Below are 19,888 nucleotides of genomic sequence, written 5' to 3' on the forward strand. Positions count from 1 at the left end.
ACCACTCAGGGCACTTGCTGCCTGATTTGTTTTCTAAGTCAATCAGATTTTTTTCTCACATCTCTTCAACGTATTACTCAAACTGTAACTTTGTTAAATAAACAGATACTTATAGTTTCTTTCTGTAAATAGACTCTTTCTGAGGCCCCTCTAACCTCTACTAAATGAGCAAAATAGTTAATCTTCCACCAGGACTAATCTGACGTGGTCTGCAAAACCAAGTGATTGATGCTGCAGGCAGCTTGACAGTCCTCCAAACAAGGCAAATATATATTAATGGATTTTAAAATCGTATAGCTGGTGTTCAAAGTACCAAGTGGCAGTCTGAAAAATCAAGCCAGCGTGTGAATAATAGAAAAAATATCAGTTCCTCAAGTGCCTACTTGGGACTAGCTGCAGCAGCGAAAGAATCCCCTTTGCAGCCCCTTTTTAAACACTTGTTTGAACAGTAGTTTTTACAGCTTCTAATTGTCAAATATCACAGACTGATTAATCAAGGTATAAACTAAGGATGTGTAAAGTAAATGTTTCAAACTGAATCACTGCAACCAGTGATTTCCTAGCAAACAAGTTTTTTTCTGACTGGCTTTAACGCCACTTTTCCGGCTGCCAAACAACACAGTGTAATTTCTCTGTGCCTTGGTTGCTGTGGTGTTGTCAATCTCCAGCACAGAGAAGTCTCCTTTTTTTCTGTAATGCATCCCTCTATGTCTTAAATTCTATGGGTCCAGCCAGCTGAACCTAGAATATTTAGGGGTGTGTTGTTTACATTATGGTTGTTTTCAGCCGCAACATTTATCAACACCTGTGATTGGCCCTGATATGCAGGTTTCATGAATCACACATGAACGTTGTTGTAAGTGTCATGAAACCCCAGGAAAACAAGTGTGGAGGACCCAGATAACACAAAACTTTTATTTTTAACAACTTAAAATTCAAAAACTCAAAAAGGCTGACAAAAGAAACAAAACCAAAAACACAAGAAAACTCACAGAAACCAAGTAGCACTGGAAACACAGGAAGCACATGAGACAGCGACAGCATACAATGACCCAACCAAGAGCACATGGAACGCAGAGACTATGGCGGTTTCCACACGTAGCCGGGTATTTGGGAAACCGCATATATTTTAACACATTTACGGCTATTTATCCACATGAAACCGCAGCTTTATGTCACTAAAAACTATGTTTTCTGAAAACTCCGGCCAAAGTGAATTCTTGGCAAGAGTTTTCGGTTCTCAAACGTCACAGCTGAATGACGGAGGCTCATTTTGATAGGATGGGTTTTACATCAGGAAAACACTGCCCACTGGGTTTAGCGTGCTTGGAGCCGCACTCACTGGCCGATTTACCCGCTGCGTGTGGACAAAAGTATTTTGAAAACAAACGGGGAGGGGGGGTACTCGTTTTTGAAAATATCTGACCATGTGTGGACATGGCCTGTATAGACCGGGGAGTGATCAGCACAGGTGTGAAACAAGACACAGGTAAAACACATGAGGAGCAATCAACAAGAAGGGAAACACAAGGAGAACCAAACCAAACACAGGAAAACTCAAGACAGAGACTAAGGCGCCGTTTACACGACTACAGTTCATCTGAAAACGCTGAAATGCAGCGAAAAAGCGCAGTGAAAAAAATCTGCGTTTACACGGAAACGCTGACGGACTGAAAACGCTGCGGTAAGCGTGCCAGGCCTGTAGGTGGTGCTATAAATGTCTTGTCCAGAAGCTGCTTTTGGGAGATCTCCACCAAAGTAGAGTTGAGCCAATCATCTGGTGTATTGGGGAATGCTAAGTTAAAAAGTGGAGCAAAAGATGTGCATTTTGTTGAAAGACAGTCAGCAGATACAGCAGATTGAGCAGCACAAGCACGACACGGTAGTTCGCGACGATTGTAACAATGGTACTGTTGTCCTGTTGTGTGCGCGCGTGTGAGGCGGAGTGTGACGTCAGTGTTTCCACTGAAAACGCCAGTGTACCGTTTACATGGCAACAGTGTCGGGAGCGTTTCAGAAAAATCCCACTCTGGAGAGCGTATTCAAAAGTTTGCTTTTCAGGTCGGCTGAAACGCTGTTTCTGTGTACGCAACAAAACTTTTGCATTTCACCCTAAAACCGTTGTTGTGTAAACGGCCCCTAAATAAATAAAAGACGCTGAAACGCTCAAGATAACCACAAAAAGACGTGCACATAACAAGAACCAAATCAAAACCACAAGGGACCCAAACTAAGGACAAGAACAGGAAACATAGAACTCTCCAGAATAACTAAGATTAACACAAGTGACACGGAAACACAGGAAAAGCACAGAATTACACAGAAACACAAGAAGACAAACACAAGAAAACCCAGAAGTATACAAACCAAAAAACCAAACCATGACAGTAAGCTTATTTCTAAATCCAGATCTGTGCTAATCTCCACACAAGATGGATAAATGAGGGCAAATATAAGGGGTCAGGGTTATTTTGTTTGCATTCTCATAAAGTGGCTGCCATTGTTGGGCTGTAAAACCTTTACTAAGACAACAACAAATTATTTATTTGATCCTTAATCTAAACTGCCTGAAACGTGTGTTGTCATTAGCGAACAAATACTGAGACCATCTTGTTGTTGTGTATGTATCAAGTAATTATAACAATCATCTCTTCATTGGGTCTTTATGTGGGGGATAGCGATTGAAAGTGAACGTAGCAGAAGCAGGATCTTGGCTTGAAAAAGACAATGAATTGTTGGGGATTTTGAAACGATTCACTACATGGTGTCCCTCATTTTATCAGTAGACAGGGAGACATAATTTCATTTAATCAGGAGTGAGCAATTATAAAATAATCACCTCTCCCTACGACTCATCCACTTAGCATCAGTGGCAGCTAAATTGTTCTTATGTTCCCCTCATGTTTATGAGGGAATCAAGACGGGGATTTTTACCTTTTCTGGAGAATATCTGCAGGCCAGAAAACTTTTGAAAGGATAATCATGTTTTTATCTTCAGCCCCTGGTGCTTTTCTTTACCATCAGCATCTCTGAGCGCACTGACTCTGCAGGACCATTGGGGGAGTTGTCTGAGTTAGTGAAAGGTCATTACCTCTGTGTGGGTTTGTGCGTGAGCGCTTTATGTGAGTGTGCATCCATGTTGGCAAGGATGTGTTTGGTGTGTGTGTGTGTGTGTGTGTGTGTGTGTGTTTCAGGTTTGCATCCAATCATCATTAAGCACAGCGATGCAGGAGCTGGAGCAGCATCATGCTTTGGGGGAGCAAAAGAGGAGGAATGGAGAGAAAAACATAGCTTGAGGGAAAACAAGAGTTTTCACTGGTGGGCAGTGCAGATGTGCAAGATGGCTCGTATACAATTAACTGGAAAGCCTTTGATTCTCTTAAAGGATACAGCCATAAATACTAAGTTTCCTCCCCTGTAGTGGTGAGCTTCACAGTGAGAGGCTTCATGTGAGGTGTTTTTCATCCACATTGCCAAAGTTGCTGAGATTTAAAAGTGAAGAAACCCAACTCTCTACGACAAAGGCTTGAGCAGAGATTTGGCAGTGGCGAACCACTCTGAAGCTTTTAACAACAGGGTGGAGCTGCTGAACAACCAGAAATCCTACACAGTGAATGCTTGGCCAGGTGGTAGACTGTGGTGAACATCAGCAGGGAAGGGACATTAAGCTTCGCAGACAAGACGCCATGCAGACTCGCACTTAGATGGCTGAATGTCCCTATCACGTGTTAGACGACGGGGTGTTGGAGGGAATGACACAACAAGCAGGAGAATGATGAGAGGGGAGGGGAAAGAGTAATGAAGAAAGAAAGACAACTGAGAAATGACACGAGTCGAAAAATGAACAATTTATTGTAGAAAGTGAGAAATCATGGATGATCTTCAGTGGCACGTCCTCCACAGGGATTTAGAAGCTACTTCATCATTGATCACCTAATATGTAACATTCTTAGTTTAATAAACTTTTTTTTTTTTCAAGAAGCGCTCAATATAAAAGTCCCACAAGTGGCGAAATCTCACTTTACTGTATCTTTTCCAAAAGCACTTAGACATCGAGTCAAAGTTTCATTTCCTGCCACTCCTGACAAGTGTTGTTGCTGCTGTGTTTCTTTTTATAGAGTCGGTTCCAGCGTCCAGTTCAGTTGTGATGACAGCTATGTACTACAAGGATCTAAAAGTATCACCTGTCAGCGAGTCACTGACACACTGGCTGCCTGGAGTGACCACAGACCCATCTGCAGAAGTAAGTTTTCCCTGTCCTTCCTCCTGAAACCTGTTATGACTTGTCAGGTGTGCATTAGAGATAGAGACATTTCACACAATGCCTGTACATCAGCTGACAGTATGTGGACAGACGGAGCACACATCTGCAGGTTGGTGTCAGTTTTATATCAGATTCAGTTTTGTTCACAATATTTCAGCTAGATCAAGAAAGAGGAAGAAGAGTAAGTAATCACATCCTGTCTTTGCATCCTGCCTCAAAGGCTGACACTGGCTTCTAGCTGATCAAAGACATCTGACGATAAATCATTACACACATGAAAAGATGAGATGTGACCATTGATGAGTATGAAACCAGTGAAACTATTGGGGGGCAGAAAACTCAGGGTGTAGTTTGTCAGAATTATGTTGGTGTGTGGTAAATAGATTTGAAATAAAATCATAACAACACAATAAATGGGGTAATCCAGTCTGGGAAAACCCATTTAGAAATAAGTTTTTCTCCACACTTTAAGATATGACAATTTTTCGTGAACCACACCTCTGTAACCTCTGAACCTCTGTGACCACCTCAGCCTTAAGGAAACGATGATAACAGATAGACACTGTTTGTTTTTTACTGTTTCTTTTCTGCATTTCTTGTGGTGGTTGAGACATTTTTTCTCGCGACCCTCCATCCCCTTTACACAGTGTGCTCATCTCTGTGTGTGCATGTACGTTTGTGTGTCCGTGCGCTTTGCTGTGCGAGAGGAGATGAGAGCTGTGAATGTGTGACCATGTATAGACAGAAATATCATCCTACCATTTAAATAAGATGAACAACATAAGGCTATTTAGTCTTTTCAATAACAGAGAAAGGTATATACCTCTTCTATAAAAGAGGTTACCTTAGGTTACTTCTCCTGTGGTCTGCCACTATATAGAAAATAAAATCAACATTAAAATGTTTTGATCTAATGCTCTCGTTAAATGAATTATAGGAATATTCTAATGTTGCTGCACATTTTTTGTTCAATCTGCAATTTATACAAAGGAAGGAACAAAGAAAAACGTAATTGTTAAAACACAGAGTAAACCAAAGAGAAAAAAACAACTATAGTTTAAGTTTGGGGTGCTCAGTATATGCTTTCCGGCTGAACTGAAGTTATGGAAAAAATGCCAATATGGCACTGCCATATTTATTATCTTTTAGAGTTTTCAGAGAGAAACATTTTGCCTCAAACACAACAGACATTACCAAAACAAGGAAGATAAATATTGTAAACAAACACGTAATTCAAAGTTTAATGAATGAGTAACTGGCCACAACTTGGCAAATAAACAATCATCGAGTTATAAACTGGGCTCAATATGTCCTTCGCTTCCGTATAAGTAACAAAATAGTGCAATTAAAAAACATGAAAGGCACAAAAATGTTCCATAAATCAATAAAGCCTTCCTTCAAAGTGCAACAAATGAAGCTACAAGAAGACTAATGCTGACTGCCTCATATGACTGGCCTATTTCTTTTCCTCTAGTATGTTGTTATACGTTATCAAGCGCACACCTGTAAACGTCCCATGCTGTGTTCATACAGGCTTGGAAAATCTCAAGCCTACAGAACAGACATTGGTTATAAAAATCTCTCCACCAATAATTCCCAATATCATGTTTTAGGACATTATGGGACTATAATTTAGGAGCCACTAATGGGGCTGGCCTTAAGAACAGCTGATGTTCTGTGGGCCACGCTCGCCGTCATGACCTGCCTGACTTAACACTGTGTACATCAACGGTTCAAAACAGTAGATGAGAGATCTTTAGTTCTGTTCTTGCGAGCTCCGCGGGCGAACTAACCGAGTAGATGATCATAGTGAGATTACCTGAAACAGGAGCTGAAATCATCAGTGAAGCAATGAAAATACAAAGCCCTTTACTCAAACACTGCTCTTGAACCAGAATTTATCTGGACACTTTCTGCTGACTGGTGTATCTCTACAACCCTTGAAAAGCTTACTCTGTGCTGCACCCTCCACCCACTTTTTTGACTCACACACAGGAGAGAATCACTTACCACAACAAACTATATCACAGTGACATGTTACTCTCAAGGCCAAACAACTAACAGAAGCTCACAGCAGCAGACTGAGAGCAGCTTCTGAAGGAGATTGAATTTGTTTTACTACTCCCATGATCTTGTCATCAGCTACTATCGCACAATCTAAACTTTCTTACAAACCATGGGAACAAGAACAAAAACAAATGTATGATTGATCATCCAAAACTTCTAAAGTGTTTTTTAGTCCAAAACAACACAGGAAGTTCATACTGCATTAAAAAGTGATAGTTCTCTACAACCTTCACGTTTATCCTGATACCAATTCATCACTCTCTCATCACGATGAACACATTAAATCACAGATGGTGGGAGTAGAAGCATTTTTGTACCGGATCTGCTTTTACAGGATTCATTGTAGTTTAATAGTACTACCGCCTGTTTTAAGATGGAGACATGAGTCAAACCATCAGGGCTGATGACCTGCTTTGGATACTCAAACACTCCGGTAAAGAGGTCTGAATGACACTGAGCCTGTCATCCCACATCTAAAAGTTTCAAAGTCACAGAGCTCTGCTAGCAAAAGGCTATTTACCAGATAGCAGCAGATAGACTCACCAAGCCTTAAGTTTTGCTTTTTTGTTGGCAGTATGTGAAGGATATGCCCTAACATTGCTGTGGTTAATATTTCTTTAATTACATTTCTGTTTGCTTGGTTGTTAAGTCCCTGCTTCAGTTTGTTACTGGCTGACTGAGCTTCTAAATAAATAAGTGTGTGAGTGGCAGAGCAATGATGCAGCAGCTCTCACTGCCCACATGTTTACTGACAATCCCCTGTTGGGTTGATTGCTCCACAATGATAAGATGGACAGCTAGCATACACACTCAAGTGTGTGTGCTTTTACACATACTAACATTGACAGCAAGTGTCCAAAGGACAATGTCAAATACTTCATAGCTGGAGCTGTATTCGCCTTGAACTGTGTGTGTTTGACAGGCAGGCAGTCCCAGCGCTCAGACACACACTATAGGGTCCTTGTCACATTGTATTATTGTGTGTGTGTGTGTGTGTGTGTGTGTGTGTGTGTGTGTGTGTGTGTGTGTGTGTGTGTGTGTGTGTGTGTGTGTGTGTGTGTGTGTGTGTGTGTGTGTGTGTGTGTGTGTGTGTGTGTGTGTGTGTGTGTCTGACTCCAGGAACCTGCCTGACTCCATGATACAGGCTGCTCTTGTCAGTTAGAGACTGTAGAGAGGAGGAAGAGTGACAGAGCGAGACAGACAGGGGGACTGTTGGGTTATTTTCACAATTAGCCTTTTAGCACAGTTTATCTGAAATGCTCTTTTTTTACTGTTCATTATTTGGTGGATTAATTGTCCTTTTGTTTTAGTGAGGTGACCTTGATGAAGTTCATTTTTCAAGAGGCGAAAACACAGAGTTAAAATCTCTGAAAGTTTTCTCCTCAAATTTTGAAGAGCTTTGAAGCCTATTTTAAGCAGACGAACCAAATCAACAACTGTCTGAATGGCAAACATAATCTAGACACCTAAAATAAACATTTTGTTTCTGTCTAGCTTTATTGACTTTAAATTACAGAGAAAGTCTGATTTCAACTGGTTCATTTCAGGTCAGACAGACTATTTGGCAGCACTGAACCAGCTGGCAACTGGACATCCCATCATCCTGTTTTATGATTTTTTTTTTTTTTAACACTGCTTTCAGTGTATGGTATATTTTATAGGTGAGAGGGATACTTTCAAAAATGCATAAAAGGGGGAGCACGGAAGAGATGAAAAGAAGAAAAAGTGATGGAAATTCTGCAGAGGTGTGGCACTAAATTCTGCATCCTGTATATTGTGGTGTCTGAGGGTATGTCCTTTTATTTACAGTGAGTAATGCAATCCGGCCCTTCACTGACTGTTATTAAATCAGTGCTCTTGCTCAAACAGACCTCTTCTTTAGCCCACTGTCCTTAATAGGTTTTAACATACAAACAAGTAGGCAGGCAGAGGTTAAAATCCCCGTGCTGTAACTCTGATGTGCTTTTTTTAATCTTTGTGATCAGTCTCATGGGATTTAAACCCATGAGCGGCTCCCGTTCTCCGCTGACACTTTAATGTTAATTAGGAGCCTGTCTCTGGGATGAATCGCCATGAATGTGTTTCTGTGTGTGTGTGAAAGAGAGGGTGTATACCTGTGTGTACCACAGTGTGTTTCAGCTCTCTTTTCTAATTAACAGGCAGATCAGTCATCTAAGGTCCTCCTCCCCCTCCTCTTCTCTCAGTCCCTCCTCATCCTCCTCTCTTCCTGTCCCTCCGCCTCTATCAGTTACTCTCTCCCCTCTTACTGTCCCTTTCTTCCTCCACTCCCTCTGTATCTCCCTGTCTCCCCCCTTTCCTTTCTCTTACTCTTACCCCCATGTTCCTCTTTTTGCTCTTTTATCGTTGTATTTTTTCTTTGTCTATTTGTTTCTTACCTTGTCTCAGATTTTTCTTCCACTTTCTTTCTTTTTTTATTATATAACATTTGATGAAAACTTTACTTTTCCTAACCTGTATTTTGTTGCAAACTTTCTTACCACATCACTAATGTCTCTCAGACCTCAACCCCACAGTTGTTTCATGCATTCCCACGCTGCTTGATACATTTTCTCTCGTCTTCTAATGCTTTTGCCTCTGTGTCACAGACAGCGATGCCCTCAAGCCGACTCATTGTGAAAGATAAAAAAGGCAAATATATGACCAGATAAAATTCAGTCTGCAATATGAAAGTGCATGATGACTAAAAAACTGAACCAGAAAGCCATTTATTACTGCTCAGGAGTGGCAGAACTTTGACTCTATAAAAACACCTCTTTCAGGCTAAAACACGGCTTGATTTTATGAGGTAATCAAGACAAGAAATAGTACTTTGAGCATCACACAGGACAAAATCAATATGAATAAAATAAAGTGTGAAAAAGATGATAATGAAAACTGCTGTTAACAGAAATCTGCTGCCTTTACAGGAGCAAAGAGACACTTAGAGTTTTAGCTGCTGAAGAGAATCATTTTGAAGTAAATGTCCCCAAAAAACCTGAATATAAATAAATAGATAAGTCCTTTTGCTCTTCTAGTATGACAACATGATTTAACAAGAGGCCAAACTCCTTCAACAAATGCATAAGAGCACTGGAATACAAAACATGAGATTAACAAAACGTAATCATGGATGCAATAATCAGTAAAATATAAACGTGTCAAAAAAATAAAATGATAGCAAAGTCTAATAGAAGGACTACTGCTCTCACATAGTTACACATGTTCTCACACAGGCTCTGCCCTCTATTGGACTCCATGGGTACTACTCCTCTAATTGCGCTCATGCGTTTATCCATTAAAGTTTGCAGAAACATAGCTGGCCAATCAGGCTCATAAAAACTGCTTTGAGTGACTTGGGGTGGACCCCAGTATGGAGGTGTGCAGGGTCTCTGGTCTTGATCCCTGCCGAGCTCCACCCAGTACCCTTGTATAATCCCCAGGTGTGCTTTGGCCCCACCCCCCATGCTGCAGGTGGGCCATGGTACTGACCTTTGCTGGTCAGGGTTAAGTGGGATGATTTGATGTGGTGTGACAGGCTGTACATTCATCAGACTCCACCCACTGTACACATAGAGTCTAGTAGAGGGTGGGGCCTATGTGTGGTATAATAATGGTAACATGTTGTAACCCTAGTTCTATTAGCATAGGCATAGCCCTCTACCAAGAGCCATCCTACACATCTCGCCGAAGAAGGTGTAAGATAGCAGACAGCAGATTGTGCTGCCTTATATACTGTGAGGGACACGTGTTCAGGTAGGCACCCCTACATTGGCTTGCTATGTCTACGCAAACTTCAGTTCAGTGGGTGGATGCAGTCGTGTAATTACAGGAGTGGTACCCACAGAGTCCAGTAGAGGGCTCCACCTATGCCAGTAGAACTAAGGGTTACAACAAGTAACCATTGTTTCAACTACATAGATGTCAACCATCCAGAAAGTTATAAATTAGCAATGACTTCACACATAGGACAAATTTTACAACAGTCGTTCAACATATAGAGAGAATTAGTTATATGGTGTGCAGTCAATGCACGAGAAAATGCATTTTAGAAGGTAATCCAAGGAAATATTATTATCAGGGTGACTGTTTTTCCTAGACGTCATAGGGGCAATGTACAGGACAACAGTTTAAGGATAAAATGTAAAAGTATGGTTACATTTTGGCCACGCATTTACACAGAGGCGGTGTTTTAGCCGATTTAAAACAGAGACTTTGTAAGTAGAATTTTTCTGAGACGCCACAGCCACCATTGCCGTGTCAAAAGCAAGTCTGAGTTTTCAGTGGAAACATTACGATTGTCACACCAACTAAAGGCCTCGCATTCTGACAGCGTTTTTAGTCCCTTAGCATGTACGTGTAAACGCAGGATCTTTTCATTGCGTCTTTTTGCATTTTGGATGAAATGCTGTTGTGTAAACCGGGCCATGTTGTGCCCCTGATGTCCAGGGGTCATAGTCCTTAAAGTGGGCCACCCAGGTTTGATTTTACCCCATGGCCTTACAAATCATATTTCTATAAGAGCAAATACTGTATGCATTATGTAAACTACTGCTACATGTTACCTTATTCATAGCATGAACCAAAATATGTACATCATACTTTTAAACAGAAAGCCTGTGGTTGCACATTTTCACATCATTTGGCACTTTTTAAAAACTGTCTCAGTTTAAGATGAAAGAAAATCATCTCAGTTTTTAGTTTAGGTCTTCAGACAGAAGGAAGGCTAAAGATGATGTGGACATGATTTTCAAAGTGCATCATGACTTTGAACAAAATGTTTGCCTGTATAAGAAAACCACCTTTTAATCACACCCACCTCCAGAAGGCTCGAGTACACAAAATGATTTTGACTGCTATGCTAACAGCATATCAGCTAACCCCTAACTGGTACACTGAGTAAGCAAAGTGCTCTTAAAAATTCCACTTTAAATGAAAAGAAACCAGTATGATCAGCCCTCATCATGGAAACAGCTTCAGGCTAACAGACTGCCTCTGCAACTTTTAAATGATGTGGTGTTTATTGGTGGGAGATACTTTTGGAAAGACACCTCCAAGTTTTTTGGGGATTTTGACATTTGACTTAATCCCAGAGTATGCTTCTTGAATTTTCAGTTCTATTTGTACTCTTTTCAAGCAGTTTTTGTATTTGCGCCCAGAAAAATAACTATTAAATCTTTTGGTTATTCTGCAGTTGAACAGCAGAAAAAAAACAAACAAGGGAGCAGTTGAGTCTGTTGAGGTCATCATTCTTCTAAAAATAACCACTGTTTTAACAAGGGATGAAATGATCTTTGTGTGAAAGTTGTAGCAAAATGCAGCTTTAACCTGCCATTAAAAGGACCACTCAGCTTTATTTTATTTCTGTCAGGTTGCGACATTTCCTCTAGATTGTACTGCCATCAAGACTTTTCCTCGGGGTCTGATGATGGATGTGTTTTATCCATGATGCGATTGTCCCTGTTTGAGCACAACATCCAACACTTGCCATTTTCCACATGCACTACACAAGGGTCAAGTGTGCAGTGCTGGCTGCCTGACAAATGCAGGTCCTTGACATGTCTTCTGTGATGTCAGGATAAAAGAAAACGATGGTGTCAGGAGAGGTTCAATTACAGTGGGTGGAAAGGATAGAAATATAAAAATCAATTCTTTATGACCCAAAGTGTGTCGTTTCAGCAGTTAGCTACACAAAAAATGGCTTGAGGGTAAGCTAACCATTTGAATCATTATGGTGAAGTTGGATATAGTTCATTAGTCCCCAGCAGTGCTTCAGGGGTCATTATTGACTGTACAGAAGACTGAAATATGACCGTGCAGTTCTTTGTTCCTGTAACCCAGACCTAACCCAACTCTCAAGATATTTCTGATACAGTTCATGTTGGCAACTCACAAGGTTTTGGCTTTCTCCAACACAGAAATACAAAATCCAGATCATCAAATACATGAAAGAAAGTTTGTCTCTCACAGGACTTAGTTTTCTACTCATACCAAAGACTTCCTTTTGCACGCTTGTATGCAATTCAGAAATGTTCTCAATGCCAGCATCATAAAGTTACGCCATTGTGGAGGTTACAATCTATTCTCTTAATTCACACTGATCTTTTGCTCTGCTTTATGTGAGAATGCAACACTTTGATTATTCAATACAACTGCTTAAAATTATCTGGTAAATTTGACTATTTTAAAGGCTGTTTCTTGCTCTGTCTATCGGTGATCACTCTTATAGTTTGCTTTTCCCCCCTCCTTGCCACACCCTTTCCCCTTTTTGTTATCTTTGGTAAGAGGTCATTTGAAATAATTTCACACCATATTTTCTAATGTGAAATCTCTTTCTCTCTGTCTTCTACTGTAGCACGTACCTGTGGCAGCAATCTAAGGGGGCCCAAAGGGGTCATAACTTCTCCTAACTACCCCGTTCAATATGAGAATAACGCACACTGTGTTTGGGTCATCACTGCAATGGACTCTGGGAAGGTAAGCTCATTTTGTATTATTTTGTACTGCCTTTGCTTCAGAAAACAATAAAGGAAAAAAAAAGCCTTTATCTTTTGACTCTAAGGAAACATTTCCCTGTTCATCTATTCGCTCTGTGCCCTTGGTTATGAAGACATCTTGAGCACTTGGATTCAGTTTGTGTGGAGGGGATTTGGCTTGTGAAGCCATCCCGATTGGTACAGATCTGACTGTAACAGTTTCTTGAGTTAGTTTGGTACAGTGGCCGGTAGGTGTCTGACAATTTGCAAAAGCCACAACGAGGACAGTTTTCCCAACGGACACCTGAAAAGTTGTAGAAGTAAATGAGTGTTTTCTTTTATAACTTCAGCTATGATAACTATAGCCATAATGCCAACTTTATGACTTGAGTGATTCATAAAGCTAAATATATGATGACATATTACTGGTAAATAAAGAAATACACCTACTATGAACACCATGACACCCCTTGGGAACTATATTTATCATAGCTGAAGTTAAAAAAGAAAATCATTTACTTACTTTCACAACTTTCATGTATCTTTTGAATTCTGTTGTGGCTGCACTACTGTTATACACCACTTTTGTCTTTGTGTTTTTGCTTCTGCATTCATGTTGTGGATTTTGCAAATTGTCTGACACCTACCACCTACTGTCGTTTGGAGGAGATGTCCTGGTTATGGAAAGTAGGAATATGTGTGTTGGTCTACTAAACGATGAAAAATTAGTAGTGAGTAGAAAAGCCAAACAATTGTGATAAAGTTGTTTGTGGGTTGTTTCTGGATGAAATAGAAAATGACCAAAAGGCCAGAGTAATGTACAACCAGCATAGGCATTTGAAAACACCAGCACCCCTCCCTTAAGCTAACATGTCATGAAACCATGTTTGAGAATATCCATCTGACGTGTATTTTAGTTCAGTTGTTCGATCAATGCCTCATTTGTAAGGAGAATGCACTCTTCATGGCCTGCATTATAGCCAGACAGCAGAAGAGGGCGTTTGATGTTTTGGCTTTACTTTTGGGCAGCTGTTGTGTTATCCATCATTTGATAATGTCAGTGTCAATGTGTGTGTATTTCTGCCAAAATAGCTGACAGTACTTGACTTGCGAACTTGAATGAAGTATTTACCAGTCTATGTTAGAAAATGTTGGTCAGCTAAATTTTGAGAAGATCCTGAGGATATTGGGAGACATTTCTTTTTCCTCCAAAGAGAAAAAAGATCTTGTTTTCACTTCTTGATGAATCCACTGTGAGACTTTTGAAGATCTTTGCCAAGAGGCTAAAATTGTGCACAAGATGAAGGTTGAGATTGAGTTGTTTGTTTTTTCTTGCCTTTGCTCAGTGAAGGCTAAAATCCCAGTTGAGAGTGTGTAACTTCAGCACAGTGAGTCAGGACTTCACTGCATACAGAGCCGTCCCTTTTGTAAATGGAGGTTTTGAGATGCAGAGGGACAGACAGAGAAGGCATAAAGAAGAGCACGGCCTGCTGAAAAACAGTTGGAAGAAACCATGACCACACATATTGAAAGCTCTCCTGTGGTCAAGTTTTCCAAGGGTGATTTTAACAGGCTTCTGTTTTGTTTCTTGTTTGCTTACAGGATTATTTTTTATGCAGAGATCTCATGGTCAACACCACACCACCCCCATTTTTTGAAGACAACTTTTTATTGTTGAGCCGTTGTTGTATAGCTATGAATAATTCATATACCCACAGTACAACACCTCAGATATCTCTATCTACAGTTTCTTTTGTGGTATTATCTTCTTCATGTCTCCTCACGTATCTTCACTTCTTTCTCCTGGCTTCTCTCTGCGTTCCACACTTTCCCTTCCTTCTCCATCTCTTTATTCTCCACTCCTTTCTCCTCACCTACTCTGCAGCACTGCCTTCTCCCCATATATTCTCTCCTTCTATCATCTTCTTTGCTCCTTTCACTTTGATTTGTCTAAAATGTTAAGCTCGAAGACGGCTAGAGCAGAGAAAGGGGGTAGAGCAAAAAAATGAGCTGATCCCATTGAAAGCCACAGAGGGAAAAAAAAATGGAGAAAGGTAGAGTACAGAGGAGGAGAAATGGGGCTGAATATTCAGCTAGCTACTTCACGATTAAAAGGCGAGCTCCAGGAAGAGAGACTGAGAAAGACATGAAGAAAAGACTGAATGTCCACTTGACACGTGACATTGAGGTTTTCTCTAAAGACCAGTGAAAATGAAGTCTCCACACTTACGGTGGAGGAACTGTCAGGTACAAAGGAAGAGCGAAGAAATATGTAAAAAGGTGAGAGAAAAAGGGAACAGAGAGGTCCTTTGTGTTCCCTCCTCTGTCACTCTGTCCTCAGTGTAGAGAAAAGGTGAGAGAAGTTTGCCAACATTGAAGGTGTCTCTGATTAGTGTGTTTTTTCCGTTTGTTTTTTACTGTTATCACAGAGTGCACTTTTATTACATTTACAGGCAACAAAACAAGGTTTTAGGAATATGGTGCATCAGCAGTGGAGAAGTAGGAGCAACACTTAAAGTCAAAAAAAGGGTCTTAGTCAGGAGTGTCTATGTTTGATGACCTTAAAGACACAATAAGGAGGCCTCAGAAATGTTGAAGCATGAGTTATTATTTATTTTCCAATATGAAATTATTAGGCTCTCAACACAAGAGTGTTTTTGCTTTGTTATCTACAAATAGAAATACTTTTTATTGGCTTTTTCTGTATTTTGCAAAAAAAAGTAACAATCAGCCAGTCTCTATTGTTATCACCCTCTTCTAAGAACACGAAATTGAACAACCCTGTCTCTTTATGTAACCTAAGCAGTTATCATTGGTAATGAGGGAAATGTGCTGGTGTAAGGAGTAGCATTAAGGTGTTCAATCAAAATGCTGGATACATGTCAGCTTTTACCAGTAGCCTACTTAGGCTCTAAATTGTCTTTTTCATATATGTCCAGTGTAAAGGTTACTTTCCTGGTACACAAAAAAAAACATGGTTAAATGTTATTCTCTTATGGCTATTTCAGGCTATTTAATCAGCTTGTCTATTACTTGCTAGCATCTGAGAGACTGAGCTCTCTGTGGTTGTTGTAAGTCTTCCCGTCCTGTAACACTAGTCTTAAGTAAAGTCATACACTACCTTCGGGATGCACGATTTATCATCAAAAGATCGTGATCCCGATTCACATGCGTACATGATTTCATATTTTAACACCAAAGATTCTTAAGCATTTTATTTCACGGGCTGCTTTGTAAACAAACACCCCCTAAACGCAGCACCGCTGCTGCCGTCTCCTTCAAACAATGGCAAAGGGTCTTTACAACACATGGCTGCTCAAATTACTTGAATGACTTGGGAGCAGCTGGACCTTACATCCTGTATTCTTCCCTAGCTAGCTTAGCTTAGCAGATATTTTTAACAGTTCTTTATTGCGAGGAATAACCCCTTGAGATAACAGTTTCTCAAGAATGCTCTGATTCAGGTTTTCTGCATTAACTTTTACCCAAGTAGTACTGTAACATTCAACAGGTCTCCTAATGTACCAAAAGCAAGAGAGAAAACTTAGCACTAGCTTCATGCTAACGTACATGGGAAATTGCATTGATATGCTAGCAGTTCACATACAGGGATAAAAACTCAGTTTTAAAGCAGAATTTCAACTTTCATATCAAAGACACATCACAGTTAGTCTCTGTAAACTTTACTTAAAACTCAAAATATCAAAATACTAACACATAAATGTTTTCCTGACAGAAAGAACGCAACGGTGCAGGGACACAACAGACACAAATCAGGTGTGAGTTTGGCGTAACAGTGTTAATTTTGACCCCGAAGCTCAATGTCTTAAATCTGTTGAATTTGTGAAACTATACGTTTCATAAAGAACCTTGGTGATGTCATCTTATTGATCATCTAAATGATATTTCCACAACTGTTTCTGTTTCGGGCATTTATAGTGTGTTATTGTATCACAGCAGAGCAGCAGGAGTGCAGACAGAGGAAAGGAGTCAGGTGGAGAAGCAGGGCCGCAGGTGAAGTGACACCTCTCTTTGAAAACACTGTAGGTGTTTCAGATAGATATTTTTCACAAGATAAGATAAGATAGAAAAAGGAAAGAAACTTATGCAAATGTAACAGATATTTTAATGAGTATGCTAACTGCATTAAGGCTGCATATGATAACCTTGTATTTATTTGTTAATTTGATATGCAAATCACTTTGAAATGCATTTATCAAATTAGACTTAGACAGAAAATGTTAATTTTGCCAATCATACTTCCTTGCACTTATGCATCCCATTAATTCTGGCATTCTATGTATAACTTAATTAATTGCGTAAATAGTCTTTCATTAAAGGGGACTCGGAGAGTGATTTCAAAACTTGGTTTTCCAGTTTTCCAGTAATGTGAACTATTTTTCATTTTATCTTTATAATAGACCACATATTTATTGAATATAATTCAAAAATAACCTATACATGCAAAGTGCTTTTTATTCTGTTAATGTGTTTCTTGAGACTCCAAGTTTAAAGACTAATTATAATAATAATAATAATGATAATAATAATAATAATAATAATAATAATAATAATAATAATAATAATAATAATAATAATAATAATAATATTATTATTATTATTATTATTATTATTATTATTATTATTATTATTATTATTAATAATAATAATAATAATAATAATAATAATAATAATAATAATATTTCCTTGATACAAAAACTTTTGTCCATGTTCTTGTCCTAAAATCAAACCTATGCTGATGTGTAGCCTCACGTCTGAACTTTTCAGGCAAAGTCATTGTTCTGGAAAATAAAGAAAGGGAAAGCAAGACAGAAACAGGCAAAAACAGGTCACTCAACCTTACATGACGAACAATGTGTTTGAACACAAGAGGTCCATTAGTGCTGAAAATAAAATGCAGAGCGAGCTACTTCTGTCCCCCAACATGAGTTACTTATGGGCCTGTTGTGGTAAAACATTGTACAATAATGCAAGATTGCTTTTTTCATACTCTATATCCCTGTAACTTTTCATGCACCTGAAGCTTTTTTCTGACCTTTGAAAATAAGAGATTTTTTACTGATTATCAATGGGAACAAAGGAGTCTACGTTTTCTTTATGGATCATTTCATTTATGAAGCACACAACTCTTCTGCAACATCATTTGATAGATTGTAACTCATTTCAATTGAAAATCTTAGAAAAAAATCAGAAATGATCACTAATAATTACTGACTGTTTTTAAACTATGAAAGATGGCGCTAGCACGTCCTCTAAGTCCTGCATGAGGTCAGGAATTCTGTGAATACAGAAAGTTTCATCGATGTCTGCACATTGTTATAGTTTCAGGGCTTGTGTAGTTTGTGGATATCGATTGGCAGAGTCAAAGGTACACATTTTAACAGGGCCTGAAACCCTTCGCAGCAACCCGGCTTTTATTCTTGAATGCCAACTCTTGGGCATCTTTATATCTAGTTGAAAGATGGGTGCTGAGCAATAACATTGGTGTTTACACTAGGGAAAGAGTGACAAAAAAGTGGGTTAGGAAGTTACAATAAATAAAAAGGTTTAAAATGGCAGCTTAGCTCGACACTTTTGTAAATGCTGACACAGAGGTAGATAAAAGAGTTTGGCTTAATGAATTTCATCGTTTCAACAAAGACAGGTCTTGAGGTTAAGTAAAGCAACCACTTTTCTCGTTGTGTGTTGTGAAATGATATGATTGGTTGCTCTTTTCTGCCAAGCTGAGGAAACACAATAAGGTTAATAACCTGATGACGCTAGAAAGTAAGAAAAAAACATTTTATCAACAGCTGACACTTACAGAACAGAGTCAAGATCATGCTTCTTTGCTCTTTCAGTGTTAATTTATAGAAAACATACCTTCTGTCTGTAACTGTATCCTCTGTATCCAAGCTCACCCACCATGTGTCATCCTCTTGATTAGCGCTTTTTTTCTGTTGCTATTGTAGCACTAGCTGTGAGAGCAATGTCTACTGGAGCCTAATCGGCTTAGTAGCCAATGTCCCCTGCTTTTTATTAAGACATCACAGCTAAAGGTAAAGAGAATTAATTTAATTTATAGTCAGGGATTGCAGGTGTGTTTGAATATGTGACAAACAGCTATCCAAGTGTGTGTGTGTGCGCATGTGTTTGTGCTTCTTGGGTTTAAAATAGAATTTAATACCACAGAGTATAATAGATTCATACAGCCTTACCTCATGACAGATGAGATGTCTTTTATCTGTTCTGTGTACTGCCTGCGCCTGTGTTTGTGTGTACTGCCCGCGCGCGTGTGTGTTTAAAATGCTTGAGGTTTGAGAGCACTTTAGGAATGTGCTATAATGACAGATTATCAGCTACTACAGCTGCTGGCATTTGCAGAATGTCACTATCTCCATACACAGAGGGAGAGACAAGGACAGAGACGAACAAGAGGATAAAGACAGTTTTAGACTAGACAAGTCTGGAGTAGAATACAACAGAAAAGAATAGATAAGACTAGACGATAATTTCATTGAACGACACAGCAAATTGCACAAATTCTGATACATCGGGGCACACTGTACAGTATGTACCCATATTTAGAGAAGTTGTTGTCCTTTTCCACTTTTCTTCTTTCAAATAGTTTGAGACGTAATTTGTTCATTCATTTAATCTGCATGAACTCCTGCAGACACAGATGCATTTTCACTGTTCTTAAACAACATGCAAACCACATTTTCAGCTGTTTTACATGATGGTCAGACAGTGTAAACAAAGGGAAACTGATGGGATAGAGGAGTGAAAAGATACAGTCTGGACAATGCAGACAGTCTGATCTCTCCATGCAGATGGGGGATTATTAATCCGTACACTGTCTGCCCGGCTTTAGACACACAGTTCACAGCAAGGTTTCCTGCAGAGGCAGAGCAGCGACAAAATATCCAGTGCTTTTGGAGAAGCTGTTCTTCTCCTTGAAGTCGTTACAAATTAAAGTTTTAAACACTGATGTTTTTTTTCTTTTTCTATTGTGGCAATTTTCTGAGTTTATTTGAAGATCAATGTGTCAACATTTATTTTTGCCAGTGAATGTGAGTTTTAA

At 39.4% G+C, this 19,888-nt stretch overlaps 1 protein-coding gene across 1 annotated transcript in view; it reads left to right on the forward strand.

Moving 5' to 3' along the window:
- The window catches only part of LOC141787362 (CUB and sushi domain-containing protein 1-like), a 580,923-nt gene that overhangs the window by 338,395 nt on the left and 222,640 nt on the right, over positions 1–19,888 (forward strand). The window contains exons 9-10 of the mRNA XM_074665649.1: positions 4,119–4,243; positions 12,684–12,805. Of these exons, the coding sequence (XP_074521750.1) occupies positions 4,119–4,243; positions 12,684–12,805 (247 nt within the window). The remainder of the gene's footprint in view (positions 1–4,118; positions 4,244–12,683; positions 12,806–19,888) is intronic.

This window comes from Halichoeres trimaculatus, unplaced genomic scaffold (assembly GCF_033239565.1).
Source record: "Halichoeres trimaculatus isolate MK-OKI-2021-1 unplaced genomic scaffold, fHalTri1.1 fHalTri1_scaffold_3, whole genome shotgun sequence".
Taxonomy (NCBI): Eukaryota; Metazoa; Chordata; class Actinopteri; order Labriformes; family Labridae; genus Halichoeres; species Halichoeres trimaculatus.